Genomic DNA, 24,565 nt, shown 5'->3' on the forward strand with positions numbered 1-24,565 from the left:
GGGGGGTCTTCCATCGCTGGTTAACTCCCCACATGGCTGCAACAGCCAGGCCTAGGGCAGGCTAACGTCAGGAGCCAGGAGCTTCCTCTGGGTCTCCCACGTGAGTGGCAGGGGTCCAAGCACTTGGGCCATTCTCTGCTGCTTTCCCAGGCCATCAGCAGGGAGCTGGATTGGAAGAGCAGCAGCTGGGACTTGAACTGGCACCCATATGGGATGCCCAGCACAACGCTGGCCCTGGGTTGCTTGGTTTGTTTTTACTTTTAAAAAATGTCATATTTGGACCGGCATGGTGATGTGGTGTCGTGGGTTAAGCTGCCGCCTGTGGTGCCCACATCCCATATGAAGGCGGTTCGAGACCTGGCTGCTCCACTTCCGATCCAGCTCCCTGCTGTGGCCTGGGAAAGCTGCACAAGACCGCCCAAGTGCTTGGGCCCCTGCACCTGGCACCGGCATGGGAAACCTGGAAGGAGCTCCTGGCTCCTGGCTTCAGCCTGGCCCTGCCCTGCCCTGGTCATTTTGGGAGTGAACCAGCAGATGGAAGGCCTCTCTCAGCTTTTCAGATAAATACATTTCTTCTTTCTTAAAGAATGGACACTTTTCTTTTTTAAGATTTCATTTATGTTCATTTGAGAGGTAGGGTTACAGACAGCGAGAGGGAGAGACAGAGAGAAAGGTCTTCCTTCCGCTGATTCACTCCCAATTGGATGCAGGAAGAGCCTGTTGCTTCTTCCAGGTCTCCCACGTGGGTGCAGGGGCCCAAGGATTTGGGCCATCTTCTACTGCTTTCCTAGGCCATAGCAGAGAGCTGGATTGGAAGAGGAGCAGCCGGGACTCGAACCAGCGCCCATATGGGATGCTAGTGCTGCGGCGGAGGATTAACCTACGGCCCCACGGCACCGGCCCCACTTTTCATGAACTGCACCTTCACAGATCCAATCTGTGCAGTGATTTCCTGAAACCAAGCCGGCCCCTCCAGGAGGAGCCCGGTGGTCAACACCCGGTCACCAGCAAGCGCCCGTCAGAAGCCAGGACCAGGTCAGCACAGGAACCAGGGGTAGGAGCAGACGCCTGGGGCCATGTGGAGCCCGTGGAGCCGCGTGCACCCCCGTGGAGCCCCGTGCACCCCGTGGAGACGTGAGCACCGTGCACCTGCGTGGAGCCCTGCTCGCCGGGCTTCCTCAAGCCCCTGGCAGCCGTGGCAGATCCCCGCCGGCAGGCACCGCCCCATCCTCACGCGCTGGGCAGGCCACGCCGGGAGCCGCTCCATCCAGGCCCCACGTGGGGCGCCCCAGCTCGCCCTTCCCGCGCCGGCGGCCCCGCACCTGCCGAGCTGCCCAGCCCCCCGGCCTCCGACCGGGGCGCCCCTTCCCCGCTAGCCCCCGCGCCGGACTCGTCCCCGCCCCACGGGCGCCCTTTGCACCCTCAGAGCCGCCCCGCGCTTCCTCCCCGCACGCGGGAGGGGGCGGCAAGGGCGGCTCTCGGGGGTCACGGCGCGGGCGTCTGCGGGCACACGTGGCCGACCCACGGACGCCCGGCGCGCCGACTCGAGGTCGCCCCCGCGGGGCGGGGCGGCGCTCGGGAGCCGAGTTCTGGGAGACCCGCCGCGCGTGCGGGCTCAGCCTCCGGCCGTAAAACGGCGGGAACGCGGAGACCCGGGTGTGGCCGCCCGGGAGGGAGCGCGCGCATGCGGAACGCACGGCGCGGACCCGGGTTTCCGGTCGGAGCGCAGCGCAGGGGACCGGAAGTGAGGGAGGAAGTGCCTGGTTCTCGGGGCGCCTGCGCGCCGCCGCCCGCGAAGCTCGAACTGACGGCCGTCGAGGCGGCCGTGGCTGCGCTGCTCACCGCGTCGGCTGCGGTGCTGGGGGCCCCGCGCTGCAGGAGGCTGCGGGCGGAGACCCTGCAAGTGCTTCTTCTGTGGGAGCGGCTCGTCGGCGGGTCGCGCTTCCCAAACTGCAGGTCCCGGCAGGCATCCCGGAGCGGGAGTGCGGGGCCGGCTCTGCCCCGGTGCAGGGAGGTGCGTGTCCCCCGAGGCCGCGCGGCCCGCAGCCCCGAGACCCGTGTCCTTTGGGGCGGGGGACCAGCAGGCCTCGGTCGCTGGCCCCTGGGGCTGGGCCGAGGCCGGCCGCCCTGAGCTCCTCGGGAGGGGCTTCCTGAGGGGCCCGGCACCCAGGGCGCCGCGCGCGCAGTCCTGCGGCGGCTGAGCCCGGTGCCCCCTCCCCGCGTGACAGGCCGGCATGCCCACCATCGTGCTGGACGGCGTGGCGGTGGACTTCCCTTTCCAGCCGTACAAATGCCAGCAGGAGTACATGGCCCGGGTGCTGGAGTGTCTGCAGAAGGTGGGGGCGCTCCCGCGGCTTCCGGGCGGCTTGCGTGGGCAGTGCCGGGTTCTGGGTGCGGTAGGGCCACAGCCAGGACGCCAGGATGTTCTGGGAGTGGCGGGCGGCCTCGCTCAGGGTCGCCCCGCGGGGAGGCGGCCACGTCCAGCCCTCGCCCCCAGCAGTCCCTCCCCGGGAGTTCCTGCCGCGGCTCCCGTGAGGTCTGACCCCGCTCAGATGGACTCGGAACTGCAGAGCTGTGTTCTGGTTTGAGGCTTGGCCCGTGGTCATCTCGCCACCGGCATTAGCCTGCAGATACCACTGGGTTTTGGGCAAGGCTGACTGACCCGGCTTTGGGGTGGCGTGTGGGCGCCCCCGTGCCCTGGCCCAGAGCCCGTGCGCTCTGCCGGCCCCTGGCACCTGGACGGTGCTGGGGCTCCTCGGGCCGCCTGTGCCCCTGCTTCCTCCTCCACTTGCTCGTCCCCATCCAGAAAGTGAACGGCATCCTGGAGAGCCCCACGGGCACGGGGAAGACCCTCTGCCTGCTGTGCACCACCCTGGCCTGGCGGGAGCACCTGCGGGACACCCTTGCTGCTCGCAAGGTGGCCGAGAGATCCCAAGGGCAGCTTTTCCCGGAGCGCGCCTCGTCCTGGGGGAACGCCGCCGCCACCGCTGAGGACCCCATAGGTGATGCTCAGCCTCTCCGGGCCCTGCGGGTGGGGCAGGGCCTGGGGACTCCACCAGGCCTCGGCCCTCTGCGGAAGGGGAGCTTGTGCTGAGTTGGGACCCCCAGGTGGGCGTGGGCGGCCGGCCATCAGCCGCGTGCAGGTGAGCGCACGGTGCTGACCATCCTGCTTCCCGGTGCCGGCAGCGTGCTTTGCGGACATCCCGAAGATCATCTACGCCTCCCGGACGCACTCACAGCTCACGCAGGCCATCAGTGAGCTCCGCAGCACCTCCTACCGGTGGGTCAGCCCCCCGGGCGTGGAGCAGGCGGCCCTGGCCGGGCACTGGGTGGAGTGCCCTGGCGGCCGCTGGGTCTGGCGCCTGACCCGGGCCGTGAGGAGGCCGCTTTGAGCTGCCTTTGGGATGGCGCCTGAGCCGCTTGCAGACGCTGTGTGCTGGCTGTGGTGTGGCGAGGGGGCATCTCACGGTGCCTGGCTCCTGAGCAGGGGCGCACAGGGCCAGGTGGCTGTGGGAGCCCCGGGGTCTCGTCCTCTGCCCTGGCTCCTCTCCCTCCCAGGCCCCGCCCGGGCCCGGCTACCTTGCAGCCGCTGCTCCCCGGTGCTGCTGGGCCCCCTGTGGGCCTGGTTTCTGAGGCAGCCCCTCCTGATGTCTTAGTTCTGTCTCCCCAGACCCAAGGTCTGTGTGCTGGGCTCCCGGGAGCAGCTCTGCATCCACCCCGAGGTGAAGAAGCAGGAGAGCAACCACATGCAGGTGGGCGCCCCCCGCCCCAGCCTGTCCCCGCCCCCGGCCTGTCCCCACCTGTCCCTGTCCCCCACCCTGGCCTGCCAGCCTGCCCCCCTGCCCCTGGTCTGTCCCCGCCCCCCCAGCCTCCCCCACCCCCACCTGCCCCTGTCCCCACCCCTGGCCTGTCCCCGCCCCCAACCTCCCCCCACTTGTCCCTGCCCCTGCCTCTGGCATGTCCCCGCCCCCCGCCTGTCCCTGCCCTCCCCCGGGCCTGCCAGCCTGCCCCCCACCCCCACCCTCCAGCCTGTTCCTGCCGTGGGTCCGCCCCGCCCCGCCCCGGCCTGTCCCCCTTCCCCTGCCTACAGGTGCTGTCTGCGCCTCCCCCGCTGAGCTCAGTCCCCGTGGCAGTGAGCTGGGACAGCATGGGAGGGGCTAGTGAGGGCAGAGGGAGGAACGAGAGCCCCCCTCTCAGCCACAGCTCCGGGTCCCACCTTTCCCCTCCAGATCCACCTGTGTCGTAGGAAGGTAGCGAGCCGTTCCTGTCACTTCTACAACAACGTGGAAGGTAACAGCCACCCTTGAGCCCTCCTGCCGTCTGTGTTGGTCAGGGTCGCCGTGCGGGCTGTGTGGCTCCGAGGGCTGTGCCCTGGACACGGCCAGGCTGGATTTGGAACCCCCTGGCCGGAGAGGCCTGCCACCTGGGAGCTTGGGTTTCTGGAGGGTCCCCCTCCCCACGAGAGGGGTTCCCGGTGCACACAGCAGGGTGCGTGCTGGGCAGCCGCTTCCTTTCCGGGTGCTGGGATCTCGTAGCCGGGCAGGGGCTGCCTTGTGACCACCTCTGGTGAGAGCCGGGCGCAGGGTCGCCGACACGCCCCCTGGCCGACAGCACCCATGTGTGGAGCGCTGGGCTCTCACTGGCAGCTGTCTCTGCCCCTCCTGCCTCGGCGTCCGTCCTCTTCCTCACGTGCACTTCGCTGTGTGTGCTTTAGCTGGTGCTGTCACAGCCCCGCGCAGGTTCCCCGGGGTGGTTGTGGGACCCCCGACGGTGAGCACACCAGGGCAGGGTTAGCGGCAGTGGCCTGCCCGGGGCACAACAGTACCTGCAGAGCGCCCTCCAGATCTCTCTCTGCACCCTGTGGCTGCCCCCGGTGTCTGTCAGGGAGGTCTGGAATGGCCCCCCCCCCCCCCAGCACCCAGGGTGGTGGTGACTTGAGCCTCTGTGTGGTGCAGCCCTCTGGTTTCCTGTGGTCTGTGGGCCACACGTGTGTCGCTGCAGCCACACGGCTTGAGTCCTGATCAGGAATGGGACCAGACCCTGACCTGGAGCCCTGGGTGTTGCCGCCCCAAGGGCAGCTGTGTGCTTCAGTGTTCGTCAAGTGCCCAGCACACCAGGGGGAGGCCCCTGAGGCGACAGCTGGTGGTGGTCGGGCAGCGCTGCCCCGCCAGACCCTGAGTGGGGGCGGCTCCAGGGACCAGCCACAGGTGTGCAGCTGGCGGCTCAGTGGGACTGCTCTCTGTTGCTGTTCCTCTGCTGTTTGTGGTCTGACCTTCAGTCGCCAGCTGGGTGGTCTGGAATGGGCTCCACGCCCCCAGGAGCCCTATCCCGTCGCGGCAGGGGGCTGTTTGGAAGCAGTGGAGTTCCCTGTCCGGCCCAGGTGCTCGGGAGCTGTCTGTGGGCGCCCGGAGCGTGTGCAGGGAGTGTCTGCAGTGGCCTCCAGTCCTGAGGCTGCTGTGGGTCAGCCCTGCACTGCTTTTGCCCGTGTGCCGGAGGCCCTTGGAGTGCTCCCAGCCCCCAGCCCTCAGCTGCACTCTGCCCACCTGCAGGGTCCTGCGGGCTGGGGGTGGGGGCGCTGCTCCAGCAGGTGCATGTGGCAGCTTCCCCGGTTGCCCTGTGTCCTGACAGCAGAGAGCAGGAGCTGTGGCAGCTGGCCTGATGCTCCAGCCCTGAGGCCACACCAGTCCCCAGGGTGGTCCCACTGTCCCTGCTCCGTGTGCATGCTTGCTAAGCCTCCCCTGGCTTCTAAAGCGGTGGGAGAGGAGGGGAGGATTGTGTGCAGGGCTGGCCCCCGGGGGAGGGAGGGCCGAGGAGAGCAGGTACCCGTCAGGGACCCCGGGGCGGGGGAAGGTGGGTGAGCCCTGCCTGCGCCTGCTGTGTGCGTGCCGATTGGCTGGCGTGTTGCTATGGTGCTGAACCCGGCCCTGCTGATTGGCCAGTCGTTGCTATGGTGCTGGAGGCTGCTTCTCCCTGCCAGCTCTTGTCAGCTGGGGGCTTTCTGGCTGCTGCAGCCCAGGGCTGATCCTTAGTCCTGCCCCGAGGGGCCTGAACGCCCCCTCCCCACCCCAGGGCTGTGCATGGAGCTGAGAGCTGGTGCAGCCCTGTTTTCCACACATGGCTGCCCCGAGATCCTGGTGTGCCTGTTAGAAGAGGGCGTGGGACCTGGCAGTCACCGTGTTCGGCTGCACCCCAAGGGCCTCCTGTGCCTGATCTCGGGTGTGGCCGCCCTCCGACTCCGGTGGTCCTTGCCTTTGGGCCTCACTGCTGGTACACGTGGCCCCTGTTCCGGGGCTGCCCTCTGGAGGTAGAGGGAGGGCCACGGCCCAGCCTGTGAGCAGGAGGAGAGGAGGCCTGGCCCCGTGGGCACACAAGCTCCCTGTGTTCTCTAGGTGGAAATCCGGCTGTAGGTTTTTTGTTTGTTTGTTTTGTTTTTTTTCACTTTTTGAAAGAGATAATGACAGATTTTCTCTCAGCTGTGTCAGTCCGCAGTGCTCACAACAGCCAGGGGTGGGCCAGGCGGAAGCCAGGAGCCCAGTACTCCTATCTGGGTCTCCCACGTGAGTGGCAGGGGTCCAAACACGTGCACCGTTAGGTGTTGCCTCCCGGGCTGCACTGGCAGGAAGCTGGATCAGGAGCACAGGAGCTCGAGCTTGAACCAGGGCTCTGCACTGCACCATGGCGCCCACCCCTGGGCCTCGTAATTGGTGGGGGAGTGGCGCTTGTCACAAGACTGGTACCTCCAGGGGCCTATGGCAGGCTGGGAGGCCGTTCTTCCTGTGCCTGCCCCAGGAGGTCTGGGGTCCCGCTCCTGTCTTGTCCTGGGGCTCTCTGGGGAGGAGAGGCCCTCGGGAACTGTGTGTGTCTGGCTGGTGCTGGGGTGCGGAGCAGGGCTCCCTCAGGATTGCATCAGGTAGCAGGGCCTCCCCTGGAGACAGTAGACACTGGACAGGGCCTCTCTGGGGACCCCACAGCTGGTGGGTGGGCCACGCTGGCTGCTCACGGCAGCTCTCTGCCCGGACATCCCCTGGGCCTGGGGACACACACGGTGGACCCAAGGGTGTATTTCTCTTGCCTGTGTCACAGAGAAAAGCCTGGAGCAGGAGTTGGCCACCCCCATCCTGGACATCGAGGACCTTGTCAAGAGTGGGAGCAAGCACAAGTAAGACCCCTCCCAGGGCCGCAGCGCCCGTGGCACTTCCTGCTTCCGTAACCCTGTGAGCTGACAGCACAAAGAAGCCCGATCGGGGACATTGCCTCCCTGCCCCTCCCAGGGGTCAGGTGGACGATGCACGCAAGCCTGTGAAGGTCTTTGTTGCTGTAGGAACACATGTGTTTTTGCTTTTTTTTTTTTTTAATTATCTCATTTTTGTTTGAAAGGCAGAGAGAGAGAGAGAAAGAGAGAGCGAGCGAGCGAGCTTCCATTCACTGGTTCACTCCCCAAATCCCACAATGGCCAGGGCTAGACCAGCATGAATCAAGGAGCTCCATCCTGGTCTCCCACGCGGGTGCAGGAGCCCAAGTGCTTGGGCCGTCATCCACTGCGTTCCCAGGCCATCAGCAGGGAGCTGGATCAGAAGTGGGGCAGCTGGGGTTGAACCTGTGCCGCGTGGCAGGCCAGGGCTCACCTGCTGCACTGTGGTGCTGGCCCCTTGATCTGTTTCTGATGACCTCTGTCCAGGAATAGCGTTGGGTTTTTCCTTTCATAGTTTTAAACACACAGTGCATCCCCGTAGCTCCCCGCCTGTCCCAGACCACAGCTGCCTGCTGAGACCCTGCCCCAGGCTGCCCCAGGCTGCTGCACACCCTCTGTGGGGTGCTCACGGCAACGTCTCCCCGCTCCCCCACCCCAGGGTGTGTCCGTACTACCTCTCCCGGAACCTGAGGCAGCAGGCTGACATCGTCTTCATGCCGTACAACTACCTTCTGGACGCCAAGGTGAGGCTGCACACGCAGCTGGAGGCTCTGACCCAGGCACAGAGGAGGACCCCTTCTACCCCTGGTTAGGCTCGGCTGCGGGAGGGTGAGGAGAGCCCCGGGCTGTGCTGCCTGGCCCCGGAGCTGGAGCAGGGCGGGTGGCGAGGATGTGGGGAGCGTGCCCCGTCACACGCGTGTCCACACTGCTGGCCCCACTTCCTTCACTGAACTCGGGATCAGCTTATGCGGCCACTCCCCCTCCACACCCTCTGTGCGTGTACTCCACGGTGGTGCCTGGTCCTCCGTGTGGCAGTGCGTGATCCGGCCCCACCCGTGGGTGAAGGCTGAGAGGGCCTGGTGCCTGCTGCACCGGGAAACTCACGGAGGCCAGAGGAAGACGGGATGAGGGGCGGGCTCTGGGAGACAGCAACAGTTGGGCTGGGGCTCCGAGGGCTGGCAGGTGTGCCATGCTTGTGGCTGATTCCCTGGCGCGGTGCTGTCACACCAGGGTGCCTATGCAGCTGCTAAAAGCTGAGCTGGCCCCGCCTGGAAGAGCTCAGGGCGCCTGAGCTGTTCTAACCTTCGCACGCGAGAGCACGTAGTCGTCACGTCACACGTAACGGGGACTGCGCTGGCCAGGGCTCGTGACCAGAGGCTCACTGGGCTCGGCAGGCCGAGGAGCTGCGGGAAAGGGAGGTTGCTTCTGTCTTTCAAACGCTGTGGCTTAGTGGGCGACCCACAGCTCGCTGCACGGAAGCGGAAGCTGAAACTTGGGGAAGAGGCGCGGTGAGCTGCTGGCCGCTCCGGGGCCGGATGCAGGCTGGGCACCAGAACGCCAGCCCCAGTGGACAGAGCTGGGCACCAGACCTCACCTTTGACCGAGAGTTGGGAAGATGCGGGAAGTTAGCAGGCAGGTCACAGAAGGCTGGAAGCACTCGTGTTCTCATAGCTGAACACCCACCCTGGGAAGAGCCAGGCAGGGCTCCCCCAGAGGTGGCGTGGCCAGGTCGCCGTGGCCAGTCGCCAGGCAATTGCCCGTGTTGTGCTCTCAGGAAGTGCTCACCGGCAACACCTGAGGTAGCAGTGACAGAGGAGGGTGTGGGGCAGCGTGCCTCACACGTGCTCCCCAGGGCTGATGGGAGGAGGAACTGTGTGTCTCACACGTGTTCCCCAGGGGGCTGTGGGAGGAGGAGCTGTGTGTCTCACACGTGTTCCCCGGGGGGCTGTGGGAGGAGGAGCTGTGTGTCTCACACGTGTTCCCCGGGGGGCTGTGGGAGGAGGAGCTGTGTGTATCACACGTGTTCCCCGGGGGGGCTGTGGGAGGAGGAGCTGTGTGTCTCACACGTGTTCCCCGGGGGAATGTGGGAGGAGGAGCTGTGTGTCTCACACGTGTTCCCCAGGGCTGATGGGAGGAGGAGCTGTGTGTCTCACATGCTCCCCGGGGCTGATGGGAGGCAGAGCTGTGTGGTTGTAGTTCCATGAGGTTTTGGGGGAGGCGTGTTGAGGTGGTGGCTCTGTTGCACCTGTGTTTGCCAGGACACAGCTGTGCGCTTGCCGTGGGCTTTATCATTGAGGAGAAGGTGGCTGCTGGTCCTGTCCCCTTGGAGTCCTCTTGGCTCCTCCACTGCTGTGGCCGCTCCTGTGGCTGTCCTGCCTGGGCCCCGTTCCGCTCCCGTGGCTGTCCTGCCTGGGCCCCGTTCCGCCGTGCTGTGTGGGCACGGATGCCGGGAGCTGCTGGTCTGTGTTGGGCAGCCATTGCCAGGAGGGCTGAGGCTGTGGGCTGCGCTCTGCCCCGGCCCACAGCCCCCGTCTGCCCCTCCTCCCAGAGTCGCAGGGCGCACAGCATTGACCTAAAGGGGACGGTGGTGATCCTGGACGAAGCCCACAATGTGGTGAGTGCCCGCTGGTCTCCATCCTGTGCCTTGTGCAGCCACACCTCCCCTGCTGAGAGGCGAGTGCCCCTGGAGGCCCTGGCGCCTTTGCTGCCCCTGCCCCTCCTGTTGCGGGAGGCCCTCCTGCTCGGTGGGTGCCTTGTCACCAGGTCCCAGCAGGATTGCTGTGCCTTCCTCCCGCCCCTGTGGCCCAGAAGAGGGCCCGCAGCGAGCCTGCGTGACAGCCAGGGCTCCCTCCGCAGGGCCCGGCCCCTGCCCCACTGGGCCCCAGGCAGGCTCCTCCGGGAGGCGGTGGCTTCGTGTGCCCATCTGCTCCAGATGTTGATGGGACATTTCCAGTCACAGTGTCTGCTGCTCAAGTGAAATCGTGGTTCTTGGGCATCGGTGGGGGCCAGAGAGGGTCCCTTTGGCCGGGCTGTTGCCTGGCCGTGGGGCCCGCTGGGTGCCGCCCTGCTGTGCTGACGCTGTGTGCTTGGCTTCCAGGAGAAGATGTGTGAGGAGTCGGCCTCCTTCGACCTGACGCCCCGCGACCTCGCCTCGGGCCTGGAGGCCATAGACCAGGTTTTGGAAGAGCAGACCAGGGCTGCACAGCAGGGGACCCTATGCCTGGAGCTGGGCGGGGAGCCCACCGGCTCTGGTGAGGACCTGACTTGGGGGCGGCGTCTCCGTGGAGCCACCTGCATGGGCTGCATGTTAGTGTGGTCAGCTCGGTCCCTGAAGCCTTGTGAGTTGTTAGTGGGTCAAGGTGTCTGCACGTGGGGCCTTGGTCAGACGGACAAGGAGGACCCGAGCCACCTCCACGCTTGGCCTCCTGCTGGCCACTGTCCCCCGACAGCCCTCCTCCAGCCCCGCCAGACCATGGTCAGAGTGGGGGTTCTGCCCAGCCTCAGGCTGAGGGCCCCAAAACCTTGAGCCAAAGGGACCCTCCTTCCATCCGAAGTGGCTTCCCTCAGGAGTTTGTTCCCGTGGCGACAGGCTGACACCGGCTTCAGCCCGACGCTTCAGGGGGACCCCACAGACAGGGAAGGGTTGGTGTCACCCCATAATTTTGGCGTTTTTCTTTTTTTAATTTTAACTTTTAGAAGTATTTATTTATTTGAAAGACAGTTACAGAGAGAGCAGAGCACACACAGAGAAATCTTCCATCTACTGGTTCAGTCTCCACATGGCTGCAGTGGCTGGAGCTGGGCCAGTCCAAAACCAGGAGCCGGGGGTTCCATCCGGGTCTCCCACATGGGTGCAGGGGCCCGGGGACTTGGGCCGACTTCTGCTGATTCCCAGCACGTTGTCATAGCTGGACCGGAAGTGGGGCAGTGGGAAGTCAGACCGTTGCTCACATGGGACTCCAGCGCTGGGCGTGCGACCTTACGTGTGGGAGGGGCAGCCTATGCAGGTCCTAACCACCCTGGTGGGGCAAGATTTCTTTTTTGTGACGTTTGTTTTCATCCATTTGGAAAGCACAGGGTAAAGAAGCAGAGGTCTCTGTGCTGGGTCACCCCCCAGATGCCCACAGCAGTCGGGCCTGGGCCAAGCTGAAGCCAGGAGCCTGGAACTCCATCCAGGCCTCCCCTGCGGGTGACAGGGACCCGAGCAGAGGAGCTGGGACTTGAACCCAGGCCCATCGGTGTGGGCATGAGCATGCGTGCACCAAGTGTGTGCATCTGGGCTGTGGCCAGAAGCCAGAGGACACATGGGCAGTGTCCGTGGTGTGGCCGCGTTCTCAGAGCTGTCCCACCTGGGCAGCTGTGTCAGGGACGAGGCGCCTGGGCTGTGACTCATGGGTTGGCAGCCCCCGCCCCTGCCCCCACCCCGCCTTTGCCAGGTGCAGGCGATTCCCAGGGTTTCTTCCCGCCCCCTCTGCAGCGGTAGCACTGGGACCAGCGGCAGCTGGCACGGTCTCCAGGGCTGCACACCTGTGTGCTGGGCCCAGGAGTCGAGTGGATGGGAGGGAGAGAGCCCTGTCCAGCCAGCTGCTCTCTGGTTTCCCAGCTGAGGGTCAGTAAGCCTTTCTTGGGCTGACCATGGCTTGTGCCTCGGGTGTTCCCTGTCCATGGGATGCCCTGGGCCCCGCCCCTGGCCACCCACCGCCCATTCTCCTTGCTGCTTTCCGAGCCATTGGTGCAGGGTTCTTGTACCAAGAGGGGAAGCGTGGTGCGGTGGGCGCCGCTCGGTCTTGTCGGGGACTGTAACTCGAGGGGCTCTTCCCGCCTGGTTTTCCGTGCACTTTATCCACTGGGGAATCCAAGCTGTGCCCTGTGGGGTCCACGGCCAGGTGAGAGTCAGGGCTCAGTTCTGATGCAGCCTTTTGGGGGCTCCAGGCGGGGTGACTGTTCTGTCAGAGGTTCACATATCTGGTTTTCTTGTTTTTCGTTTAATTTTATTGTTACTTTATTTGTAATAAAATACAATACACCCCTCAAATGGCTACTACTGCCTGAGCTGGGCTGATCTGAAGCCAGGAGCTTCTTCCAGGGCTCTGTTGCAGGTGCAGGGCCCCAAGTACATGGGCCATCCTCCACTGCTTTCCCAGGCCATGGTAGAGAGCTGGATGGGAAGAGGGGCGCTGGGACTCGAACCGGCACTCATGCAGGCAGCGGCTCACCCACCACGTCACAGCACCAGCCCCTCTCCAGGGTGTTTCTGAAGCACCTCTTGAGTGACAGTTCACGCTGTGGCTGCCTCAGCTCCCTAATGCACCTGGGACGGCAGCAGGAGATGGCCCAAGTGCTTGGCCCCTGCCACAGGGTGGAGCTCCTGCCTCCTGGCTCCTGGCTTTGGCCTGGTCCTGCCCTGACTGTTGCTGGCATATGGCAAGTGAACCAGTGGATGGAAGACCTCTCTGTCTCTCCCTCTCTCCCCTCCCCATCCCCAACACTCTGGCTTTGAAATAAATAAATCTTTAAAAAGTAATAATACAATAAAGCCCTGGAGCTCACCGCTCAGGTTTGCGCGGCTGTGCCTGTTTCCGGCACTGGGGATCCTGGCTGCGTGTGCCGCGCCCGTTCCCAGCAGTGGAAATCCTGGTTCACGTGCCGTTCTCTCGCCTAGGGCTCAGCATGGAGCTGGAAGACATCGCGAAGCTGAAGAGTAAGTGCCCCCTGCCCTGCCTCCTGCCCCCGGGAGGGGCCTGCCCCTGACATCCCTGTAACCTGCAGTGATGCTGCTTCGCCTGGAGGGGGCCATTGACGCCGTGGAGCTGCCTGGAGACCACAGCGGGGTCACCAAGCCAGGGAGGTGAGGGATGGGGCAGTGCCCCCAGCTCTGCCTGGAGCTAGGGGTTGAGGTGCCTGGGAGAGGGGCTGCTGGGAGCACTGGGAGTCTCCCCCATATCCCATGTAGGTCTCCTCCAGGCCTTGCCCCAGCCTTGGATGACCCCTTGGCTCCAGGGCAGCAGGGCTCCGGTCTGGTTGAGGAGTTGCTCCCTGCACCACGTGGGACCCAGGCCTGGGTCTGTGGCGAGGCGTGTTTTGGGTCTGTGGCGAGGCGTGTTCTTGGGCCCCGAGCTCGGGCCAGGGCTCCCTGTCTCCTGCAGGTGGAGCTGAACTCCTCAGCTTGCCAGTCAAGGCCGCTGTGGCCTCATGTGCCCCCTCCCCACCTCTTTCTGAAGCTCTTGGGGACCCTGTCCCAGCCATCACTGAGGACCGCATCCTGACCCCGGCCCCGGGCCTGGTCCTGTCCTTGGGCTCAGGACAGTGAGGCCTTCCCCTCTAGTTCTGGCCTCACCGGGAGGTCCAGCATTTGCCTCTGAGAGGAGGACACCTAGTGAAGAGTCCGCCCCGCGACCCCGGCGCTGGCCTGGCCCCACTGGCCCCAGCTTCCCGCCTCCTCCGCAGCTATGTCTTCGAGCTCCTCGCGGAAGCCCACATCACATCGCAGACCAAGGACTGCGTCCTGCACTCGCTGGACCAGATCACCCAGCACCTGGCCGGCCGTGAGTCCCGCACCCGGGGGAGGGGCTGAGCCGTATCTGGCCCCTGGAGCCTCCGCTCCTGCGCCTGGCCACCTGGGCCAGCTGCAGCGCCCCCAGGGTGGAAGAGCAAAGGGAGACCTGGGTGGTCCCCTCGGCGTGTCACTCACACCGTCCATGCCTGATCCTGCTCAGAGCTGAGAGCCGCCCAGGGCAGCACCCCCACAGGCTGCTCTGGGGGGGCTACTGTGCAGCAGGGGCTCCTGGCTGCCAGGGAAGTCCCACCGAACGCCTTGGGGAAAATGCCCTCTGGCCTGGCCCCCGGCCCGAGGGTTCCACGGACTCCCTGCCTGTGGCACAGTGTTGGCCTGGTGCCCCCAGGTGCTGGAGTGTTCACCAACACGGCTGGATTGCAGAAGCTGGCGGACATCATCCAGGTAGGGCCTGTGGGGGGTGGGGGGCGTCTCGTCACCAGTGGCCGTTGGGGGGCCCTGCCTCCTGTTGCTGCCCGATCCAGACAGAGGCCCCTACTCCATCTGCCTCCGGCAGGCCAAGCTGTTTCCTAACCTCCCTCCAGGGGAGGTGACAGGGAAGGGTGTGGCTTGTCACCCCCACAGGGAATGAGGGCTGGGAGCTGCCCCTGCCTCCTGGGGCCCTTGGGTTGGGGGCCGGACCCCCTGGTCTGGGGAGTTACCTGAGTGACTTCCAATGGGGAAGGCATGGCCTGTGGCTGCCGTGTCTGTGAGCCTGGCACCGAGGGACCATGGGATTCCTCCCCCAGCACCCCTGACCCACGAGTGCTGTCCAGCCCATGCCTCCCCTTGCTTGTGTACCGTCCAGCTGTCAGCCTGAGACCACAAGGGCCAGCCCTGGTCAGATGGCAGCTCGCTCAGAGAGAGGAGGGGCAGCCCAGGCACTCTGGGCATGGCCTTGATGTTGCCAAGCGCACTGAGTATTTTTTTTTTTTAAAGATTTATTTTATTTGAAAGGCAGAGTTTCAGAGAGAGGTTCTGTCTGCTGGTTCACTTCCCCAGATGATCACAACAGCCAGGACTGGGCCAGACCGGAGCCCGGAGCCAGGAGCTCCGTGCAGGTCTCCCGTGGGAGCAGGGCCTTGGCCGGAGCCAGGAGCTCTGTGCGGGTCTCCCATGGGAGCAGGGCCCAGGCCGGAGCCAGGAGCCAGGAGCTCCGTGCAGGTCTCCCGTGGGAGCAGGGCCCAGGCCGGAGCCAGGAGCCAGGAGCTCCGTGCAGGTCTCCCGTGGGAGCAGGGCCCAGGCCGGAGCCAGGAGCCAGGAGCTCCGTGCAGGTCTCCCATGGGAGCAGGGCCCAGGCCGGAGCCAGGAGCTCCGTGCAGGTCTCCCATGGGAGCAGGGCCCAGGCCGGAGCTAGGAGCCCGGAGCTCCGTGCAGGTCTCCCATGGGAGCAGGGCCCAGGCCAGAGCCTGGAGCTCTGTGCAGGTCTCCCATGGGAGGCCCGGGCACTTGGGCTGTCTTCCCTCTGCTGCTTTCCCAGGTCGTCAGCAGGGAGCTGGGTCGGAAGCAGAGCAGCCGGTACTGCAGGCCGTGCTCCGACACAGCCAGGCAGCGGCTTAACTGGCTCCTCCCCCTCGGTCTTTTGGGAGCCCTGTGGGGTGCTGTTGGTCCTTTGGGAAGCCAAGGTGTGGGAGCCCTGTGGCAGCTGGGGCTGTGAGAGGCTGCGTGTAGAGTGCTGCTGCCCACACTGCATCCCCGGGCCGCTCTGTGGGAGGTGCCTGGCCACGGGCAGGGGCCGCGGCTCACCTGTGTTCAGGGTTCACGGCTGCCCTGTGTCCACGCCGGAGGCCCCTGGGGGAGCCGCCTTCTCCCTCACATATGTGGCTCTGAGCGGGGACAGGCCAGGGTCTGGGCTCCAGGCCCAGGGAAAGTGACGTCACAGCCAGTCCCCTCGTCCGCGAGGTGTGATCAGGGCTGGAGAGAGTGCCGTCAGCCTGATGTGTGAGGAGGAATGTTCCAACATTCTCCACCAGGACTGGGGCGCCGCTGTCTGTGCAGCCCTGGACTGTGGGTACGTGTGGCCAGCGTGGCAGAATGGCCATGCCGTTCTGCTGGAGTGTCCACCTTGGAGCAGGGAGGCCGGTGACTGAGCCCGACTCAACCTACGCGCAGCCAGGCTGGCCGCCTGGTGGCTCCTGGCGCAGCCCCTGCACTCCCCGGAGCGGTCTGCAGGCCCGAGTGGAGGTTTCCTCCTGTGCCGCTCGCCCACGGGTGGGAGTTCCCGTTGGCTTCCGCCATAAGCGCCCTTGGCAATGACTCAGTCCCCTGCGGCCCGGGGTGTGTGCGTCCCTGGCTGGGGGCCCTGTGAGGGGCCTACAGCCTGCACCCCGGGTGGGGGTTTCACGGCCCCCAGCAGGCCCAGCCTGGCCCAGCACGAGGCGTGGTGTTGGAAATCTCTGGTGCACGGGCCTGCAGCAGCAGCATCTGTAGGGGGTCTCAGGCACGTGTGCTGGGGTGGCCCAGTGGTGTGAGCTGTGTGTTCCGTGGTGGGGGAAGGGCTGGCTTCTCGCTGTTCCCAGCAGGGCGCTCTGGTCTGTTTCTCTGTGGGAGCTGCTGTGCCCGTCCTGGGGCTCACGCACCCTGCTGGGGCGTCCTCTGCTTCCCGAGCCCTCGTCCGCATGTACAATGGAACTCGTTTCCCTGTGGGAAGCTCTGGTCTCTTGCCGGGGCCAGCTCTGGGCTGTTGTCAGAGCCCAGTGTGGGAGGAGTGTGGGGCCTGTGCTGGTGTTTGTGGCTCCCTGTCGTGGTGAGGTTTGGCCCTGGCCAGGACGGTTGGAGGGTCGGTGCGTGTACTTTGTGTAGGATCCTGCCGTGCCTCTGGGGTGTGCGGGGTCCCCAGGGGCAGAGTCAGCCCGAGGGGAGGCCCTGCGTTTCCTGGGCCTACCGGGGTACGCAGAGGGCTGGTTCAGGGGAGGAGGCGGGGCCTGGCCCCCGATGGCGGTGCGGTGGTGCCCAGTGGCAGGCTGGTGGGCAGTCTCCTTCCTTCCGGGGTGGGGTGGAGGCCCCACTTTTCTGCTGTGCCACAGGTCCTGACTGCGCTGCCTTTCAGATTGTGTTCAGCGTGGACACCCCTGAGGGTGGCCCTGGGTCCCTGGTGGCATTGGCGGCCTCACGGTACTATAAGGTAGGGGCGGCCTCCAGAATGTGGGCGGGGCTTTCTGGGACGTGGTGGGGTCTCAGGGCCCTGTGCGTGCTCTGTCCCCAGGTGCACATCCACCCTGACACCAGTCAGCAGAGGGCAGCTCAGCGGGCAGACTCCTGGACCAGCACTGCGTCCAGAAAGCAAGGTACAGGGCCAGGGCGGTGACCCCTCCTGCCTCATTTCAGGGTGCCCAAACAGGCCGGTGAACCCGGTCACCTGTGGGCAGGGGTGGAGTCAGGGCCCCCACAAGGCCGGGCCTCGCACTCACACCCAGCCGAGTCAGCAGGCAGATGGGAGGCACAGCTCTCGACCCCTGGTCCACCTGTCCCCTAGCCAGGCTCTGCAGGCCCCTGTGAGCTCAGGCCCGAGTCCCTGCTTCTCTGTCCCAGGTCAGTGCTGCTGGGTCAGGGTTCGCGAGTGCCGGCCACCGCAGCTATGGGCTTGTAGCCAGCACCCCACCCCCAGCTGTCGCCCCTGGAGCGCAGGGGCTGCTGACTCAAGCCTGGCTCCTGCACCGGCTGTGCCCCCAGGGCCGCAGCCCTGCCCCAGCCCTGCCCGTGTGCCCACTCGTCCCCCACCTCCTGCCAGGGAGCTGAGCTCTGCCTCTCGGCTCCTGCGGCTGCGTTTCCCCCCGCGGGGCCCTGAGGCTGGGAGCGGGCAGGGCGGCCCTGAAGCGGAGCCAGCGTGCGGCCTCCCCCGGGTGTCCCTGTCCTGTTGACCCTGGTCTTGGCCGGAGTAGCAGTTCAGGTTCTGCTCGTGCTTCCAGAGTTGCTGGAGTGACCGGCCTCCCCACGGCCCCGGCCCCGGCCTGTACTGCCCTGCTGTTGCCCATGTAGGCAGCGGCTCTGTGTCCCTCCCTGCTCAGGGGCACTCTGGGAACTTGGCTGCCGCCTCTGCAGGCTGTGCCTGGAGCTCAGGGGTCAGAGGTCAGGCATGTGGCAGAGTGGGCTCGCACCCCAGGCCACCCCGTGGTTTCACAGAAGCAGGGTGGGGTGGGGCAGCCCCCGCTGTGGGGCGTGGGTGCTCCTGTGCGTCTCATCCCCCCACTCCGCGCCCCCCAGGGAAGGTGCTGAGCTACTGGTGCTTCAGCCCCGGCCACAGCATGCGGGAGCTGCTGCAGCAGGGCGTGCGCACGCTCATCCTCACCAGCGGCACGCTGGCCCCACTCTCGGCCCTCGCCTTGGAGATGCAGGTGTACGGGCACCAGGCCAGGGGGCCCCAGGGCGGGGGCGGCTGGGGGGGCCTCGTGTCGTCGCCCACCTTCTGCTTCTGGCCACACGCAGCCCCTTCCCAGTCTGTCTGGAAAACCCGCACGTCATCGACAGCCACCAGATCTGGGTGGGGGTTGTCCCCAAGGGCCCTGACGAAGCCCAGCTGAGCTCTGCATTTGACAGACGGTAAGTTGGGCTGGCCCTTATGGGTGAGGTGGCGCCGGTGCTGGGCCAGGCCTGAGGCTGTCACTGCCCTGGCTCTGCAGGTTTTCTGAGCAGTACCTGTCCTCCCTGGGGAAGGCTCTGAGTGAGTAGTACTGCCCCTGCCCCCACTCCCAAGAGCCTCCTGGGCGCCCGGCCCCGAGTGACCCCCTCGCTTGCAGACAACATCGCCCGCGTGGTGCCGCACGGGCTCCTGGTCTTCTTCCCTTCCTACCCCGTCATGGAGAAGAGCCTGGAGTTCTGGCGGGTGCGTCCCCCGGCCCGTGTGTCCTGGGGTGGGAGGCCAGCCCCCAGCGTGGCCACAGTGGCCACATCCTTACCTTTTCACCCAGGCCCGAGACCTGGCCAGGAAGATGGAGGCGCTGAAGCCCCTGTTCGTGGAGCCCAGGAGCAAAGACAGCTTCACAGAGGTCCGTGCTCCCCTGAGTGTCTCTGCTCGCCCTGGGGTGGGCTTTGCAGGAAGCAGCTGACCCTCATGTCCACCGTGCCTCTGGGAGCCCCACAGCCTCTGGCGGGGACGGTTGCTTTGTCCCGGGAAGGAGGCCGGGGCTCTGGCTGCAGTGGGCGGGGCAGCTCCAGACCGTGGCTGAGCCACCTTCCGCCCAGGTGATCAACGCCTACTACAAGCAAGTGGCGTCCGGAGGGCCCGGCGGGGCCGCCTTCCTGGCCGTGTGCCGGGGCAAGGTGAGGCCTCGGCGGTCGTCTCTCCCACCTACTCTCTTTGCTGGATGGCTGGGTGGGGGCGGAGCATGCACTGGGCAGTCCTACCACACAGGGCCCAGGATGGGGAGGCTCCAAGCAGGCGGGCGCGGTCCTGGGTCCTGGGAGCGGGGCCATCCCACAGCTGCAGCTCCTTCCCTCCCCTACCTGTGCCTGGAGGGGAGCTTCGAGGGTCCCAGCATGAGCGGACCCTTGGGGAAGGGTCCCCTGCTGGGTGGAATTCCCAGCACCCCCAGGCAACTCGCTGGCCCTGTCCCCTAGGCCAGCGAAGGGCTGGACTTCTCGGACACAAACGGCCGGGGTGTGATCATCACCGGCCTCCCGTACCCCCCACGCATGGACCCCCGTGTTGTCCTCAAGATGCAGTTCCTGGACGAGATGAAGGCCCAGGGCGGGCCTGGGGGCCAGGTGAGGTGGGTGGGGTGGGGGGGCAGGTGAGGTGGGCAGGGCTGGGGCAGGTGAGGTAGGCGGGGCTTGTGGCAGGTGAGGTGGGTGGGGCTGGGGCAGGTGAGGTGGGGGCTGGGGCAGGTGAGATGGGCAGGGCTGTTTTGTGGCAGCTGCAGTGACAGCCCCTTTGCCCCCTACAGTTCCTCTCTGGGCAAGAGTGGTACCGTCTGCAGGCGTCCAGGGCTGTGAACCAGGCCATTGGCCGGGTGATCCGGCACCGCCACGACTATGGCGCCGTCTTCCTGTGTGACCATAGGTGTGGCCCCCACATGCAGGGGCTCCACGTGGGGACCCGAGCCTGGGAGGGGGAGGGGGGCTCTCAGGCAGCAGTCGCAGCACTGACAGCCACACCCACCCTCAGGTTTGCCTACCCCGATGCCAGAGCCCAGCTGCCCTCCTGGGTGCGTCCCTGTGTCAAGGTGTACGACAGCTTTGGCCATGTCATCCGAGATGTGGCCCAGTTCTTCCGTGTCGCTCAGAAAACTGTGAGCTCCTGGTGTCTAGTCGGCCACTCCTCATCCCCCACTGGGGGGAGCCCTGCCCCGAGGAGCCGGGGAGCAGGCGGGAGCCCCACCTCCCTGTGGTTCTGCAGATGCCGTCGCCTACCCCCAAGGCTGTGGCCCCCAGTGTGGGTGAGGAAGGAGGCGCTGGCACGGCGGCCCTGGCACCAGCCCCTGTCCTGTCCATCAGGAAAGCCAAGAGCCCGGATGTGCACGTCCCCAGCCTGCAGCGGGGGCCTGTGGGTGAGTGGGGCCGGCTGGGGGCTGGACAGCTTAGCTGGGGTGGTCGCCACGTCCCACCCCACCCCACTCTGCCGCTCCTGCAGGGCCTCCCACAGCTGGGGACTGTGACCGCAGCCTGTGTGTGGAGTACGAGCCGGAGCCCATCTCTGCCCCCCGGACACCCGCAGGGCTGCTGGCCGCCCTGGAGCACAGCGAGCAGCAGGCTGAGGGGCCTGTGGACGAGGCCTCCCCCACGAAGGGACAGGTGCGGGCTAGGCCTGGGGGATGGACACAGCTGCTGAGGCTGGCCCGGGCCCTGCCCCACTCGGTCCCGTGAATCACCCTGGCAGCGGTAGGCAGTGGGCAGCATGCTGTGTGCCTCCGAGGCCCAGGCGGTCAGCCCAGCCCTGCCCCCTCGAGGCCCAGGGCCTCCTGTGTGGCCTATACTCAGGGCCGGCCTCTCTCCAGGCCTGGGTTGTGCTGGGGCCTTGTTCCTTCTGCCCTGGGACCGACCTTGGCCCAGAAACCCCAAACCTTCTGGGCCTGACCTGAGCCCCTCCCTCACATCCCCTCGGCGCTGACCCTGGGGTCTCTGTCCCCCATGAGGCTGCTCACTGCCCGAGGCTGTGCTCAGAAGGGTCTGGGTGGTGGCGGTCAGCTGGCGCTCTCAGGACCCAGGCACACACCTGGGCGTGGTTGGGACCCAGCCCTGTCTCCCTCAGGCCCTTGGCGGCTGCAGCCTGGCCCTGCGGTGTGAGAAGAGGCTGGCAGAGCAGCAGAGAGGAGGGAGGAAGAGGATCCGGCTGGTCCGAGCCCCGGTACAGTCAGCAGTGCCGTGGGCCGGGAGGTGCCAGGCTGGGCCCACAGGCAGCCACGCTCCCTGCCCCTGCCCGGCAGGGCGGCCAGTCCTGGGCTTGCCCTGGCTTTCTCTGGAGCGCAGGTGCTGGCCACCCCTGTCGGGGACAGTGCCCAGCCTCCGATGAAGGCAGTGGAGCCACAGCCCAGGTCCCGGAGCCCCGTGCCGTTCTGAAAGCCCTTTGTCCATGTCCTTGGTTTCTGGGAAGGACTAGGCAGTGCCCAGGGAGGGCTGGGCCTGCCGGGCTTGCGCCATTTCTGGTGGGTCTGGGGTGTGGAGCAGTGGCCCTCTCGGAGCTGTCACATGGGGCAGCAGGTGCCCGAGGGTGGGGAGCTCGAGGGTCCCTGAGGCAGCCCTGCAGGGCCCCAGCTTGGGGAGAAGCAGGTGTGCGTCCGCTGCGTGGGTTTCCGACTGCCCTCCTGTGGCTCTGAGCCCTGGGCCTGGGCCCCCTGCAGTAGCCCTGCCCTTCGCCCGGGAGAGTGGGCTGGCCTGACGGGGCCTGGGCTGTGTCCAGCAGGAGGAGCCTGCGGCGGGCAGCCAGGTGCACAGAGCGAAGCTGTTCATGGGGGCGGTGAGGCGGGCGCTGAGCCAGGCTGGCTTCGCCGCCTTCACCCGGGCCCTGCAGCAGTACAAGGGCTCCGACGACCTCGCCGCGCTCACGGCCTGCCTCGGCCGGCTCTTCACCCAGGACCCTGCCATGCACAGCCTGCTCCAAGGTGCCCTAGCTGCCCGGGCCACTCACCCTGGGGGGGACCACAGCTGGGGGCCAGCAGCCACGGCGCGAGAGCCCAAGGGCCCGCCCTCTCCCCACAGGCTTCTACCAGTTCGTGCGTCCCCACCACAAGCAGCAGTTTGAGGAGTTCTGCATCCAGCTGACGGGCCACGGCTGCGGCTGCCAGCCAGAGCACTCCCTCCCCGATGGGCAGCAGGCACAGGGAGCCCTAGACCCTGTTGGTGAGTGGGACCCCAGACTGGACCCTCAGCCTCAGAGCTGGACAGGTGGCACCTGGCATCCTTGTGCCTGTGTGGGGACCGGAAGGTGTCAGCTGGGGAGGACAGCCCTGGGCCAGCCCCCAGCAGGGACCTGCGTGTGGACAGCCAGTGTACTGCCCCGTTCTCTGTCTCTTGCTGGGGTTGGCCCAGGGAGCGCCTGCTGCCCATGGGTGTCCCGTGCAGGGCTGCAGTGGGTTCTCTGCTCCCCTGCTGTGTCCCTGCGTGCCTGCGGCGTGGGTCAGGGAGGTGCTGAGTGGCTCCTTGGGGTTCACATTTCTTCAGGGAGGAAGGGGCCTGACTGCAGGCTGACCCTGTCCGAGGGTGCAGTGAGGCAGCTCGACCCAGGACAGCACCTGAACCAGGGAGGGCCCCACCTGTCCAGTGGGCCAGCCACGGCAGGTACGTGGTCTGCAGTCCTCGGGGGCCCTGCCTCCCATCCTGGCCTCAGGAATTTGGAACTGGTGCCCAAGGGGAGCTGAAGTCGGTGTCAGGGACTCCACTGGGGGGTCTCCTGGGTTCCACACCCCCAGGGGTCCCGAGCAGGGGTCCCAGGAGGGAAGGGCAGAGGCCCAGAGCTGCTTCCCAGCCATGCTGTCCCTCACCAGGAAGCCCCAGCAGCTGTCCACAAGTGGGGTCCGGAGCAGAGGCACGGGGACGGCCTGTGGCACGCGCCTACCTGGCAGATGCCCGCCGGGCTCTGGGCTCTGCAGGCTACAGCCAGCTCCTGACCGCTCTGAAGGTCTACAAACAGGACGACGACTTCGACAAGGTGCTGGCCGTGCTGGCCGCGCTGACCACTGCCAGGCCTGAGGACTTCTCCTTGCTGCAAAGCAAGTAGCCCCGGGGTTGGTGGCCGGGGGCTGTGCTGGGCTGCCTGCCTGGTGGAGCCGGGCCGGGGCTGAGCACAGCCGCCTGCAGGGTTCAGCATCTTCGTGCGGCCTCACCACAAGCAGCGGCTGCTACAAGCGTGCACAGACCTGACAGGGCTGCCTGCCCGCGGGACCCTCAGGCCAGGTGAGGAGGCCTGCCTGGGCGCCCCCAACCCTGCCCCGCAGAGCTGGGGACGGGTGCAGAGGGGCACCAGGGGCTCAGCTGCTGCCGCCTGTAGGCCCCGAGAAGCTGGAGAGGCCGGAGACGCCGGAGAGGCCGGAGACACTGGAGAGGCCGGAGAGGCCAGAGAAGGGTCAGAGCAAGATCTCGTCCTTTCTCTCACGGAGGCCAGCGGGGGACGCCGGGGCAGGGCCCAGCCGGCCCGCACAGCCCCTCCCCAGGCACGCACAGTGTGAGTGGGGGAGCCTGGCGGGAGGGCCCACAGGCACTGCGGGGTGGGGCAGGCCTGGAGCTCACGCTGGCCCTGCGGCAGGCGGCGTGTGCCAGGGCTGTGGGGCGCAGGACGCGGTGCCCTTCCAGTGCCCCCACTGTGACTTCCACCGCTGCCAGGACTGCTGGCGACGGCACCTCCAGGTGGGTGCGAGCCCCCGGCCCCTGCTGGACGGAAGGCCGGTGGTGGGTGGGGAGTGACCAGTGGGCGTGTCTCCTCAGGCCGCTAGGACCTGCCCAGCCTGTGGAGCTGCCGCCAGGAGGCAGAGCATCATGCCAGTGTTCTGGCCGGAGCCGCACTGAGCGCCGTGGGGACCGCTGGGCGCTGCTGGCCCGGGCACGCTGGAGTCGGCTTCTATGGCACCACACTGGCCTTTGACCCTGGTCAGGGCTGAGAGCCCACCTGACTAGGAGCCCAGCCGGGTGCCCCCGCGGGATCTGGGACCGCCTGGGAAGTCACCTTGGGGCCGGGGCGGGCTTCACCTTTCCCCGCTGCTGGAGAGGGGGTGGGGGAGGGAGCCTGCTCTCCAATAAAGCTGCGGGCAGGGCACAGCCCTGCCTGCGTGGCCTGCGCTATCAGCGAAGAGTCCCCTTTCCAACGTGCTGCGCCGAGCGCCCTCTGCAGGGCCCAGCCGTAAAGTGCACGGGGGGACGTGGGGAGCGTCTAGGGTCTCCTCTACCTGCGAACCACCTCCTCCCAGCACCAGGCAGCACTTAAGGCGGAAGTGGGGGTTCCGCAGGGGCGTGGCAAGGCCCCCCATAAAGTGGAAGTGGGGGTTCCTGCAGGGGCTGGCGAGGCCTCCCCCCCCCCCCCGCGTCCTGGGACATGTAAGCAGCTGCAGCACAGCTGGAGGTGTCTGAGCTCAGCTGGGACCTTGGAGGCGCAGGGGAGGCCGGGCGCTCGCGGGATGTGGAGACCCGGGAGTGGTTGCAGTGCGCCCGGCGCCCTGCAGGGGGACAACCCCGCGACGTGCGGCACGTGCCCGCTGTGCCACTCCACGCAATCTGGAACTTCCTGGAGCACTTCTGCTACTGCTCGTGACTGCAAGGAGCGCAAGGCTGCGGCCCGGCCCGGCTGTGCCACCCACAGCCACACCTGTCACCATCGCCCCGGCTTGGCGCACGCAGCATTCTGTGTGGAGCATGCGCAGTGCCCTCCTGGCAGGCAGTGAGCGCCCTAGGTGGTG

General features: G+C 66.7%; 1 protein-coding gene across 6 annotated transcripts; it reads left to right on the forward strand.

Moving 5' to 3' along the window:
• Positions 1-1,802: 1,802 nt before the first annotated feature.
• RTEL1 (regulator of telomere elongation helicase 1) lies at positions 1,803-23,947 on the forward strand. 6 transcript variants are annotated; one of them, XM_062204477.1, is made up of 36 exons: positions 1,803-2,014; positions 2,229-2,336; positions 2,807-3,002; positions 3,187-3,280; positions 3,671-3,752; positions 4,230-4,290; positions 7,084-7,159; positions 7,851-7,935; positions 9,741-9,806; positions 10,290-10,443; positions 12,855-12,893; positions 12,962-13,040; positions 13,640-13,737; positions 14,095-14,150; positions 16,795-16,869; positions 16,951-17,032; positions 17,949-18,081; positions 18,171-18,284; positions 18,365-18,405; positions 18,482-18,567; positions 18,653-18,730; positions 18,927-19,004; positions 19,302-19,448; positions 19,628-19,743; positions 19,849-19,972; positions 20,080-20,230; positions 20,314-20,474; positions 20,932-21,027; positions 21,580-21,781; positions 21,879-22,019; positions 22,341-22,457; positions 22,664-22,888; positions 22,977-23,072; positions 23,167-23,340; positions 23,422-23,522; positions 23,601-23,947. In XM_062204477.1, the coding sequence occupies exons 2-36, from the start codon at positions 2,235-2,237 to the stop codon at positions 23,679-23,681; spliced, it is 3,807 nt and encodes a 1,268-aa protein (XP_062060461.1). In that variant the 5' UTR covers positions 1,803-2,014; positions 2,229-2,234; the 3' UTR covers positions 23,682-23,947. The 6 variants fall into 6 exon arrangements, with proteins under 6 accessions (XP_062060461.1, XP_062060462.1, XP_062060464.1 ...); XM_062204478.1 differs by having other exon boundaries at positions 21,583-21,781; XM_062204480.1 differs by lacking the exon at positions 22,341-22,457.
• The last annotated feature ends 618 nt before the right edge of the window (positions 23,948-24,565 follow it).

The sequence above is a fragment of the Lepus europaeus genome, chromosome 10 (assembly GCF_033115175.1).
Source record: "Lepus europaeus isolate LE1 chromosome 10, mLepTim1.pri, whole genome shotgun sequence".
NCBI classification, from domain to species: domain Eukaryota; kingdom Metazoa; phylum Chordata; class Mammalia; order Lagomorpha; family Leporidae; genus Lepus; species Lepus europaeus.

Excerpts from the sequence above, each read along its gene's own strand:
- RTEL1 (XM_062204477.1), top strand. The coding sequence starts at position 2,235 with ATGCCCACCATCGTGCTGGACGGCGTGGCGGTGGACTTCCCTTTCCAG. Across the intron at positions 13,041-13,639 it reads GGGGTCACCAAGCCAGGGAG|CTATGTCTTCGAGCTCCTCG; the intron begins GTGAGGGATGGG and ends CCTCCTCCGCAG. Across the intron at positions 19,973-20,079 it reads TCCGTGTCGCTCAGAAAACT|ATGCCGTCGCCTACCCCCAA; the intron begins GTGAGCTCCTGG and ends GTGGTTCTGCAG.